The sequence below is a fragment of the Hypanus sabinus genome, chromosome 3, assembly GCF_030144855.1.
Source record: "Hypanus sabinus isolate sHypSab1 chromosome 3, sHypSab1.hap1, whole genome shotgun sequence".
Lineage (NCBI taxonomy): Eukaryota > Metazoa > Chordata > Chondrichthyes > Myliobatiformes > Dasyatidae > Hypanus > Hypanus sabinus.
This window is the reverse complement of record NC_082708.1, coordinates 49563300-49576561: the sequence shown is the minus strand read 5'-3', so window position 1 is coordinate 49576561 and position 13262 is coordinate 49563300. Positions and strand designations below refer to the sequence as shown.

Sequence of the window (13262 nt, the reverse complement as noted above, 5' to 3'; positions counted from 1 at the left end):
GGTTCTGGGCTCCACCGGGTCCTAAAGTCCACTGACTTGAGTGTCCATATTTTTTGGTATCCACGGGAGGTCCCGGAGCCAATCCCCCGCAGATAAGGAGGGCCAAATGTATACTAAATCTTGACTAATTTCACAGCAAAGAGGCACAATTTTTCTATCAGTTAGCCTCATACGGAAAATAAAACACACCAGCTGTTACAATTCAGAGGCTATTCAGCCTTCTACATCTCCGTGAGTGCTTTCAATGAATTATTCTATCAGTCCCCCTTCCACGCTTTTTTCCTTTAAGCTATTTAAATCTAAAAATTTAATTATCTATCCAATCCTTTTTACAAGTTACTTTTGAATCTGTTTACATCATCTTTTAGGCATCACATTCCAGATCTTTTTCTTACTTATTTCCCAATTCATTTCCATCATGTGCTTTTGAATGAACTCAGTATGCAAATAAAATGAGCCCAACATTCATCTCATACCCACTTTTGGTTTCATTTTAATACTTAAAAAGGCAAAGTTTTATCCTGTAAACGTAATGATGCTGTTATTTATGTATCCCAATGCACATCTATTGAACAATGTTGTGCCACTTCCAACATTCCCCGGTACCAGTTCCAAACTGTTTCTTTCCTCATAGGCCTGGAAACAGAGATCGTAAAAGTTCTTGTGCACATTTCAGGAATTCTCTACATTTTTCCTGTTAAGTTTTCATTTCTCTACATTACATTACCTTTTATTAAAGTGTCAGAAAAGTGCAACCCTTTCAATTTCATTTTTGAGCAGCAGCAACATATGCCAGTATACTGGCTTCTACGCTTAGAAAGCTGAACTGAAATCTGGCATATTAACTTTTATAGTAAAATGTTGCACAATTGCCAGATTGAACCAAAAACTTTGATAAATAGAAAGTGTTTACCTATGTTGCAGAAATGTCAATTCTGTACTTTGCATTTATAACCATCCTTTAAAAGATTCTCCTATTGATCATAACCTAACAGTAATGAAAAACTATTTCTTTTCACAAAGAAAACCACTTTTAGGAGCACAAGTTCATGGACTGTACATTTTTAAGTGAGTCTAGTACATACCATAATCAAAAAGATCAAATAAGGCCTGAAATGCTGGATCAGATTCAGTCTGCTCCAAGATATCCTGGATAGCTTCATCAGACATGTGGACTTCATTCTATAAAACAAATAACATTTACTTCAGCTTCTCCTTTGTTTGAAAAAAAATGTTCACATATGACACATTTAGTCATAAGACAACTGTGTACATTATGAACATTCTTAGTGTCTTTTGGAAGAAATTGCGGTTTAAAAAAAATTAGGAACATTTCTCTTTCCTGTTTTTCAATCTTCTCTTTTCCCATTCTATTTTGACAATATTGCTTACTTACATCCAAGTGTTTCCTAGTGCCAAAAATCATCACACAGCTTGCTGAGTGCAAAGTTTCATGCTGGCTGGTTGCTCTATCATTCTGAAGAATCTTTTTACCAAAAATGACATTGCAGGTATTCTTCAACTGAAATTTTAATTCAACATTTTTGCAGAGGTAAACTAAAGGAAATATCACATTGCAGTGGAATTTAAATTTCCAAAGTAAAATCTAATTTCCAATCAAAATGAAATTTTCACTGTATTTATAAATGCATCAATAAGAGTTTCTACTATTTCTCGAAATAGATCATGCCCATTATATTTATTGAAAGATCTTGTTAACCGTGCCCCATGATGGTTGTACTCCATTCTTAGTCTATTTAGGTTTGCAGAGACATAGTTAAACACTTAATGAAATAAAAATGCATTCATTATCATTAAAACAAAAAGGAATAATTGGTTCATTTCATTGATTAACTGTTAAGATGCACAAGATAATGAGCAGTAAACAACTCAAAAATAAACATTACCCCTAGGCCTAGGATTTCATCAATGGACTGATCTGGTAGAGTACTACTACTGTCAGGTGGCTTTGTTGGATGTCCACTACTAGTCTCACTGTAAAGACGGAAAAAAAGTTGTACTTAAAACAAATTTAGAAGATTATACATGATATGCATTTGACTCTTTGCTAGTGCTTACTTTATCAGATCAGGTACAACTGAGAATTGAGCATTATGCAGATTTAGCTGACGTTCCTACGATACAAGGATGTCAACTACACTTCTGCAACCACAGCATGTTTTGTATATTGCATTGCATCATATTGGTGATACAGTGCAAAATGCTTATAAAATTAATGTTAAACTATCAATCCAGACTCAACATTATACATATCACTTGTCCTAATGGCCACTGAGAAGAAAAATCTCAGCATTGGTGAAGCTTCAGGTGAGGATAAGCCCTCACTTTGGGGGGTAATAAAAAACACTTTGCACTAGGTTTCTAAATTCAGGCTATTCAGATAATGCTCCATAGTGGCAGCCCAAACAGTTTGCACATGGCACACCTTATATAGTATACTGACTCCACTATCACCCAGCCAATAACAAATCCTATCCTTATTCAGTATCTGGCCCAAAATGCTTAAGATTATGAGAAAAGCTACCAGCATTCCATGTGAACCTGTGTCAAAGATTTATTGGAAATCACAATTCAGTGTGTTTTGGGACTTTCCACAGTTCACCTGGGTAGCCACTTTCACCGGAACTCTTAAGCCAGATTTTAACCAAAACTGTATTAATAAACAATTTATCCACAATACTCAACTCCATTATTCTTAGAGAGCAGAATTATTTGCAAACTTTAGAGCATGAAAAACTACTTGAAAATTAAGTTTGCTTCTAATCTCAGCCTCCAGAGATCATTTTACTGATTTTCTCACAAATATTCTGGTCTTAAGAGTTACAGAGCACAGAAACATGCCCTTCAGCCAAACTGTTATTATGCCTAGTCCCAACAGCCTGCACCTCAACCATAGCTTGCCATTCCCCTCCCATTCATGTAATTATCCAAAGTACTTTGAACAGTCGTGTCTTTCAACAGTGCAGGATACAATAACAGCTATTTTAGCCATCCTCAGTTTTAACTTAATGTACACATCACTGATGTGTTCAAAGCATTGTGAGATGTATTCTTCAAAAAAAAAGTTGGTTTCACATCACAGAAGAACCCGTTGCTTATATGTAACCACACCAATATCTAAAAAATAAACAAAAATCACTCAATTTTCATTGCCTTGCACTCACAATTTTGACTGTTTTCAACTTTTCTGCTTTTCATTGAAATAAAAATTTATCAGAGTATAAAAACAAGTTAACACAAATTATTTGAATTAGCGAGTAATCTGCTGCTTCAACAATATGCTCTGTGATTTTTTAATTGCTCTTTCACAGAGACTGCTGAAGATAAAAGTTTGAGTTGATGCAAAAAAAGTCATATCAGCTATACAAGATATCAGTTAGGAGGTACATAAAGTTAAACATTTATCATTACATCAATGAGGATCAGAAAATAAAACAGATTTGTGATGGTTAAAATCATGAGTATTCTGATTAGGTATATCAGTCGGAACTATTAGTATTTCCTAAACCAGGAAATTTACTGAAATTAAAATCAAAAAAAAAGCTGTAAACAGTGCCAAAATTCTGAGTGCAGGGCATTGAAAATTGTGTTATTTCTGTTTCTTTTCAGATGTAAGCAGCAGCAAAATCACAGATTATACAGTCTTGGTTATAAATCATTAAGCATTGTTATGATATGCATCATCCTATCTGAAACAGAGGATTCAGAAACCATAATAACATGAAAAAAATAGGTGTACTTTTTTTTTGGAAAAATGGCTGGCTTATTTTGATTTTTCAGAAGTGAAAATAAAAGGAAAGCTGAAGATGCTGAAAACTACAGTTCTGGTCACTACACTACAGGAAGGATGTGATTTAAGTGCAGAAAGATTCACAAGAACATTGCCTGGAGGGCATGAGTTATAAGGAGAAATGGATAGGCAGGGGCTGTTCTCCTTGATGCAAAGGAGGTCAAAGGATGACTTGACTAAGGACTATAAAAATAATGACAGAGGAGATGGGATAAGCACCGTTTCTTCACCAGGATTGGAGAGTCTAAAACCAGAGGTCTTAGTTTTAAAGTGAGAGGGCAAAGACGAAGGGGATCGGGGGTGTGAGGTATATGGAATGAGCTGTCACAGGTGATGGGTGCAGGTATAATTACAATGTTAAAAAAATTATTGGGACAGATACCATACACGGATAGGAAAGGTTTAAAGGGATATGGGCCAAATGCAACCAAACAGGATTAGCACATTTAAGAGATCCTGCTCAGTATGGACAGGATGGACTGAAGGGCTTGTTTTCATGCTGTATAACTCTGAATTAAACAAAAACAGAAAATGGTGCAAATACCCAGCAGGTTAAACTGTACCTTTGGCATGAGAAATAGTTTTTTTCCAGTCAATGGCCCTTACTTCAGAATTGGCAACAGTTCTTTTGAAGGGTCCTTGACCTAAAATGTTACCTGTTTCTCTTCCTACATATGCAACCTGGTCTGCTGAGTATTTCCAACATTTTCTGTTTCAGAAGCACATTTCTGGATCCCTGTAGTGGAACAGTTGGTGTGTCTGAAAGAGGATGGCAACTCAGATGACATTAAGGGCTGCTGATACATTTAAGTAACCAAATTTAAGTTACATAAATGTCCCCGCAACTCACACTTCTGGACGATTCAACCAGGTCCCTAGATTACAAACTTGCTAACGTACCTGCAATATAACCATATTCTGATAAGCATTTGATTCTGTATACTGGGAAAAACTCTTTTCCTAGACTTTGCCAGATAAGGTAGACTGAAATCATCATTTATACTGTAAAACCCATGGAAAAATTCATTACCTCTCTAACTTCTAACATTCAGTTTACTCTTCAGTCAAGTTTAGTGTCATTTAACTATATACATGTATATAACATACAAAAACATATAATGTATATAGAAACAAAAACACTTTTTGGAACCAGGGTGTAAAGTGCAATAGTACACGTAACACTTGATAGCACTGTGGTAACTTGTAAATTTATTAGAAAACAAAATGTAATTTGCACATTAAAGCAATGATTCAGAATAAGGTTATAGACTATCTTACAGTAAATTTACAGCAGAAATTTATTGATAATTGGGCAATCTCATCTGAAAAGTTAGAGACAATATTGGAAGTACTCAAGACAAAAGTATATGTCAAGAAAGAGATCATAAATCCCAACTGTTACAACATGATACACTTGCATTACCTGAACATAACTTTGTTGATATTTTCCGCAAGTTTTTCCAGGAGAGATCGGTCTTTCAAAATCTTCTCTCTGGCATTTTCAATTACTCTTTGCTGCAGACAAAACAGAGACTAAATATCCAATTTTTAAAAAATAACTACGGAAAATGTTAATAAATGTGGCATTTTACTGATCAGCAAGGAGTCATTACAGTGAAACTCAATTCTGTTCTCTTCTGCTATCTATGTGAATAGCTGGCGATAGCCTCTTCTTTCAAATACACACTGTAAAGCTGATTCCATATTATCTATTCCTAGTTTTTTTGAAATGGTAGTGATGGGCCTTCTTCCACTACTCAAATATTACAGGTCAATTAAGAGAACAAGCTTGCAGTCAAGCATATGAGTGGAGCCATGTGCAAGTCGCAACAGGAAAGGAGTTGCAAGACGCTTGGCAACTGATGTAGCATCTATCCAACTGAGCTTTTATTGACAGGCTGATAGCACTGGGGTGATGTCATTTTCTTTCTCTACTGTGACCATATGCAAGAACATAAGCAGTTTAGTTTTCTATTTAGCTTCCATCCTATTTTTGAAAGTCAGAACAAGGATTAAGGCCACCTGATGAGCTAACAGGACACCAAGTACTTGCATCATGTACTTGGCTCGTGAGTCAAAATATTACTCACTAAAATTAGGTACTAATCTTTCACGAGAATCCACTAATGTTAACCATTTCAAAAATGTAACTTCCCAGCTCAATAGTACTACTGACTAGCCTGTAAAGAAAATGTTGCATAAAATGAAGGGCAACGGCAACATTTAATTTTGAAGCCAGCAAATCTGAACCCTAACCTTCTCCAAACTTCACCTGCATAGTCAGTGAGCACGTAAGTTCTTTCTCTGGCTACATCAACATACCTGAAGGGGATTATTGTAGATGAAATATCTGAAATTCTATACCATAGATTCTTTTGGCCAGTGCCAGTCTTCTGGGAGTATTGCCTAGCATGCACTTGCTACAGCAATTCCATTTTGAATAAGCAACCAGTCCACCTTTTCATAGAATTATAGACATCTGTCTTGGCTACACTTACTGGAAAACTTTCAGCAGCAATTTCTACTTGGCATTCTTCTACTTCATTCTCCACACTTCTGGTAGTTGAACTCTGCCCTGTTACAAAGCCACTTCTTTTACGAGGAGAATCGCTAAATTAAAAAAAAAGTCATCACAAAGTTAAAGTTGCAAAATAAAAATTGTGGAAAAGCAATTCAATTGAAATTGGTTTATTACTGCCACATCTATCAAAGTATAGTGAAAAACATGTAAGGCATTCTGTTCCTACAGATTAATTCATTACACAGTGCCCTGAAGTAGTACAAGGTAAACGGAATACAGGATAATATTTAGGCACCATTTACAAGAAGTGACCAAATAATCTTTCATTGGGCTGGTAACTACTAATCCTTGTCGCCTTCAGAGCAGGCGACAAGGCAGCTCTAACAGCAGCAAGAGCCTAACTGTCCCGAGTCATCAGATGGGCAAAGCGTGCACATGCCCAACTAATCCACAGTTACTTCCAGGACAGCGGCAACATGCGGCGCATGTGGAAGGGCATCCAGGTGATTACAAGACAATATCACCTGACTGTGCAGGTGATGCCTCCCTCCCAGATGTGCTGAATAACTTCTACGCCCAGTTTGAGGTGGAAAATGATGTGGCGGCGAGGAAGTCCACCCCTCCTACAAATGACCAGGTGCTGTGTCTCGCCGTGGCTGATGTGAGAAGAACCCTGTGCAGGGTCAACCCACGGAAGGCTGCTGGACTAGACAACATCCCTGGTAGAGTGCTCAGAGGATGTGCAGACCAGCTAGCAGATGTTCTCACTGACATCTTCAACATTTCCCTGAGCAGCGCCACCATTCCAACGTGCTGCAAGGCCGCCACCATCGTCGCCGTGCCGAAGAAGTCTTCAGTGTCCTGCCTAAATGACTACCGTCCATTGCACTCACATCCATCATCATGAAGAGTTTTGAGAGGCTCGTCATGAGGCATATCAAGGTCCTGCTGCCCCCCTCACTGGACCCCCTGCAGTTTGCTCAACAGATGACGCCATTGCCACCACCCTCTACCTGGCCCTAACCCACCTGGACAAAAAAGACATATACGTTCCAATGCTGTTCATAGACTTCAGTTCAGCATTCAACACAACCATCCCTCAGAAACTGATCGGAAAGCTGAGCCTACTGGGCCTGAACACCTCCCTCTGCAACTGGATCCTAGACTTCCTGACTGGGAGACCTCAGTCTGTCCGGATTGGGAGCAGCATCTCCAACACCATCACACTGAGCACGGGGGCTCCCCAGGGTTGCATGCTCAGTCCACTGCTGTTCACTCTGCTGACCCACGACTGTGCTGCAACACACAGCTCGAACTATATCATCAAGTTCGCCGATGACACCACCGTGGTGGGTCTCATCAGCAAGAACGACAAGTCAGCTTACAGAGAGAAGGTGCAGCGGCTAACGGACTGGTGCAGAGCCAACAACCGGTCTCTTAATGTGAACAAAACAAAAGAGATGGTTGTTGACTTCAGGAGGGCACGGAGCAACCACTCCCTGCTGAACATCGACGGCTCCCCAGTAGAGATCGTAAAGAGCACCAAATTTCTTGGTGTTCACCTTACGGAGAATCTCACCTGGTCCCTCAACACCAGCTCCATAGCAAAGAAAGCCCAGCAATGTCTCTACTTTTTGCGAAAGCTGAGGAAAGTCCAACTCCCACCCCCCATCCTCATCACATTCTACAGGGGTTGTATTGAGAGCATCCTGAGCAGCTGCATCACTGTCTGGTTCGGAAATTGCACCATCTCAGATCGCAAGACCCTGCAGTGGATAGTGAGGTCAGCTGAGAAGATCATCGGGGTCTCTCTTCCGGCCATCACGGACATTTACACTACACTCTGCATCTGCAAAGGAAACAGTATTATGAAGGACCCCATGTACCCCTCATACAATCTCTTCTCCCTCCTGCCATCTGGGAAAAGGCTCTGAAGCATTTGGGCTCTCACGACCAGACTGTGTAACAGTTTCTTCCCCCAAGCTGTCAGACTCCTCAATATCCGAAGCCTGGAATGACACCTTGCCCTACTGTCCTGTTTATTATTTATTGTAAATGCCTGTACTTTATGTCTAGTGTAGCTTTCTATGTGTTGTTTTTTTATTATGTAGTTCAGTCTAGTTTTTTGTACTGTCATGTAACACCATGGTCCTGAAAAACGTTCTCAGTTTTACTATGGACTGTACCAGCAGTTATAGTCGAAATGACAATAAAAGTGACTTGACTTGATTTGACTGATGAAACACATGTAGTGACCTCACGCACAGGAAAAGAAATAATGAAGCTAACTTTTCAAGTCAAAGTCTGAAACAAAAGAAGTTTGTTAAACTGCAGAGTGGGGGGAGGGGTGGAACTCCAATGGGGTAAAAATGAAGATGATCATGATCATGTTAACAAGATCATCTGCTGAGGGAAGGGAGAGCATAGACAAAAGAACATTGAAAAAAAATTACAGAATTCAATCTCAAGCCCAGAAGGCTGCAACTTGCCCAAACTGAACACGAGGTGCTGTTTCTCAAGCTTGTGTTGGGCCTCATTCTAGCATTACAGAAGCCCACTAACTGATAGGTCAGAACATTAAACAGAACCCTCACACCAATACCCTGGCTGCCTCCCAGGCAAAGATTACTCCCCATCCAATAACAATGTTATCATAATCTAAAATCCAAGGATAACTCATCAGAATTTGACTCATGTCCATCACCATTGTTTAAAATCAAACAAGCCTTTCCTGATCTGTGTACTCAACTTTCAATATAATTTCAACTTTGTTAACATAAGAAAAGTGTACAAAAATACAGAGAAAGATCCATTTTTTTTAAAACTTTGATCTCCTATGTGGATAACTGTACAGCCTTTGGCGGACCAGGATGCAACTTAAAAAATAAACTTTTCTGATCTTCAACTATGACCAACAGAAACATATAACTCTGTGTCTGATCTGGAGACATTCTACTATCCTCAATGTATTACTTAGGCTCGAATATCCAATGGCAGAATTACAGTAGCTGCACCAGTCATGAAGGAAGACAGATGCTTGCTTCCACCATATGTCATTGTTCCACATCTGATTATTGACCTGCACATCCTTTCTCTTGCATTTCTTCAGTTTTCTTTGTTATACAACCCACAAAGTTAGAAATTTATTTTGTACGTTTTACTGCTAATCATAAAACTGTTTAGTTTTCCTGTGTAGCTCTAAGTTCAGTTTCAGTGTACTACTGTATTTGTTGACTAGAAAATCTTGCTGCTATGACCTTAACATGACATACATTTAATACAAAAATGGTTGCTTAAAATACACTGATTGCACAGAAAAAAAATCAATAGGAATCAGTACAATTGAAAATGACTTCATAAAACTACAAATGACATGGATACTGTCAGAAACAGAAGAAAATCTGCAGATGCTGGAAATCCAAAGCAACACACAAAATGCTGGAGGAACTCAGCAGGCCACAGAGCATCTATGGGAAACAGTGATGTTTTGGGCCGAGACCCTTCATCAGGAGTGCAAAGGGGAGAAGTCAGAATAAGAAGGTGGGGGAGGGGAGGAAGAAGTACAAGATGAAACTGAGGGTGGGGGGGTGGAAGGGGGTGAAGAGCTAAGAATTTGATCAGTGGAAGAGATACAGGGCTGGAGAAGGGGGAAATCAGATCGGAAAGGACAGAGGGCCAAGGAAGGTGGGGAGGGCAGTACCAGAGGGAGGTGATGGGCAAGTAAGAAGATAAGGTAAGACAGAGCAACAGGAACAGGGAATGAAGTGGGGGGAAAATACTGGAAGTTCATGAATTTGATGCTCATGCTATCAATCTGGAGGCTACCCAGACGGAATATATGGTGTTACTCCTCTAACCTGAGTGTGGCCTTCTCATGACAGTGAAGGAGGCCATAGATTGACATGTCAGAATGGGAAGTAGAACTGAAATGGGTGGCTACCAAGAGATCCTGTTTTTTTCTGGCGGACAGAGTGCAGACGCTTGAAGTAGTCTCCCACTCTATGTCGTGCTTCTCCAATATACAGGAGGCCACACTGAAAGTACTGGATATAGTAATGACCCCAAAAGACTCACAAGTGAAGTGTCGTTTCGCATGGAAGGACTGTTTGGGGCACTGAATGGTAGTGTGTAAGGAGGTATAGGGGCAGGTGTAGCATTTGTTCTGCTTGCAAGGATAAGTACCAGGAGGAAGATCAGTGGGGAGGGACAAATGGGCAAGGGTGTCGTGTAGGGAGCAATCCCTGTGGAAAGCAGAAATGCACTTGGTGGTGGAAGTTATGGAAAATCACGTGCTGGATCTGGAGGCATGTGGGGTGGAGAGAAGCCCCTTTCTCTGAAGAACGAGGATATCTCTGTTGTTCTAGAATGAAAAGCCTCACCCTGAGGGCAGATGCAGCAGGGACAGAGGAACCAAGAAAAGAGAATGGCATGTTACAAGAGACAGGGTGGGAAGAGGTCAGAGATATAGTCAGACCATTCTAATAAGTAGAAAGCAAGCCAAATAGAGGGGGAAAGCTACCCCAAAACCTCTCATTAATACAAAGAATTATATAAGCATGAAATAAAAAAACTGAATTTAACATATTAATCCTGTAACAAAGGTTGTAGTTAAAAAGTTTTTTTAAAATTGTAAATCTTAAATGTAATGAAATAACTTGGGAGTTTTATTCAGTTATCATGAACTAGTGACCATCTTGAGTCAACTGGTTGTTCTAGCTATTAAACACACATATCGCTCTCTATCAGTGGATTAGACTACCATATTTGTGAAAATGAAGTTCACTGATCTTCACACAGCTGTGTTAAGTTTATTAATCCCTGCATCTGTCAAGATTTATCAGACACACAGAAGGGGAAAGCAGAGATTTGTAAACAAACTAAACAGTCAAGAAACTGAATCTCACAATAAAAATCTTGTGCAAAGTAGATTACACTAGAAATGTGCAATTTATCAATTAAAATTTCTATTGATTTTGATCATAGTATTTAAGTTTTGTGCTTCCTATTAACTTACCACTTTCGTTTCCCTGGAGAAACATGTTCAGGTTGTAATCTTCGATCATGAGGTCCAGGAACAACAATGTGAAGAGCTTCACCTAAAAAGAAAAATTAAACAACTTCTTTCAACGATACAAATTTGAATTAGTACAGCAAACTAGAGATTAATTACTTTTGATTTACATTCACAACACATGACTCAATGCTCTTCATTACTTGCAAGATCGAATTTTAAAATTATATACTGTATTTTAAAAAAACAAACTATTTACACAGAATCAGAATGTTTACTATCACTGACTAAAATGCATGAAGTTGTTTTGCAGTAGTAGTACAAGACATAATATTACTATAAATTACAAAATAATTAGAGCAGAAAAAAAAGGAATTACAAGATAGTGTTCGTGGACTGCTCTGAAATCTGATGGCAGAAGGTAAGAAGCTGTTCCTAAATCACTAAGTGTGTGTCTTCAGGGTCCTGTATCTCCTCCCTGATGGCAGTAACGAGAAGAGGGCATATCTGGAAATGCACCAAAATAATTTAACTCAAAGCTAGTCTTTTTAATAAAGCACATGTCTTTAGCTAATTTGTGTAATAAATTGAACCACTAATGGGACTACTCCTCCAAGAGGACCACAACATTGTTGTGGTTTGGAGGCTTCCATGCCTCACTGACCCGGACAGATACGTTGGTTGGAGTCAGGGCTTTATGATTTAGCTCCTGGTATGGTCACTCGTGCCAAACAGGTCAAAGGGCAGAGGCCAGACTAAGTGTAGTCCAGTGGTCCTCCAGGTTTTTTTTTGGGGGGGGGGGGGGGAGTGGTGATGTTCAGCTCAGGCCTAACAACCCTGACTGGTAAGACAAAATTGTTACAGAAACAGCAATGAAGAATCCTTCTACATCTGTGTGTGATGGTATTCCTGAGTATCTACCCGGGACTTACGGAGAGGGACCTCAATGAAGGAAGCCCTGAACACCACCAGAAACAGAGGACCTTTATTGTAGTCCTAAACACCAAGGCATAATGGGCAGCAAGTAACGGGAGGACTAACAACCTTACACTGTTCTATACATATCTAACATTAATACAAATTGGCAGTCATTGTCATTAGGTGTCCTGAAAGCTTTCCTGAAAACAATGTGTGTAATTTTGGGAGTTAAACCCTTTAAGTGCACTTCCAGTAGTAGACAAGTGAACTTTAAAAGTATTTCATAGTTAAGTTTAAGAAGTTCCTTTCACCTTACAGACACCAAATGATATCAACAGTAAAAAGTGACAAGCAGACATTGAGGCTTCAATTAAGGTCAACTGGCATGGACATATTCAACTGTAATGCAATCAAAATCAAATTTAAACTACTATTATCAATCAAAGTGGGAACAAATCCTGACATTCTACATGGAGCGGACAGACACTACTTCATCATAGTTAGACAACAAACAACATGGTTTAGCCTACTTACCCAGCAATCAAGCTTGTTGCTTCCAGTGAACTAAAATTCACATTCCATAAGAACGTACTTACCAGTTGAATTAGCGGCAGGTCGACTTGTATCTTGTGAATGGATTTGGTTTGCACCACCATCTGGTCGAGCTTGTGGAATGAATGGACTGGTTCCAGAACTATGTGCAATTACTACTGGGCTTGCAGATAAAGGTGTGATAATTCTCTGTTCTGTTTGTAAAGGAATCGTCAGGAGGCCAGAGTTAGCCCTGGACACCTGCCTTGAAGAACTGTTCCCTTGGCGTCTTAATTCATTCAAACCATTTTTTGTTCGAGCTGTGGAAAACCAATGCAGAAGTTAGTTTTAAAGAATGGGGATTCAGTTTCCCTTTGGCAAAACACAACTGCTGCAGATTTTATCAACATGGAAAACTCTAAACACTTCAGTTTTTATTTGCATGATGCGTCATTTACTTTTCTTTTCCT

At 39.2% G+C, this 13262-nt stretch overlaps 1 protein-coding gene across 1 annotated transcript in view; it reads right to left on the bottom strand.

Moving 5' to 3' along the window:
* npat (nuclear protein, ataxia-telangiectasia locus) overlaps positions 1 to 13262 on the bottom strand; it is a 62089-nt gene that overhangs the window by 22988 nt on the left and 25839 nt on the right. The window contains exons 6-11 of the mRNA XM_059964277.1: positions 12858 to 13112; positions 11347 to 11428; positions 6310 to 6421; positions 5235 to 5326; positions 1908 to 1995; positions 1086 to 1182 (exon numbers count right to left, since the gene is read on the bottom strand). Coding sequence (XP_059820260.1) covers positions 1086 to 1182; positions 1908 to 1995; positions 5235 to 5326; positions 6310 to 6421; positions 11347 to 11428; positions 12858 to 13112 — 726 coding nt within the window. The remainder of the gene's footprint in view (positions 1 to 1085; positions 1183 to 1907; positions 1996 to 5234; positions 5327 to 6309; positions 6422 to 11346; positions 11429 to 12857; positions 13113 to 13262) is intronic.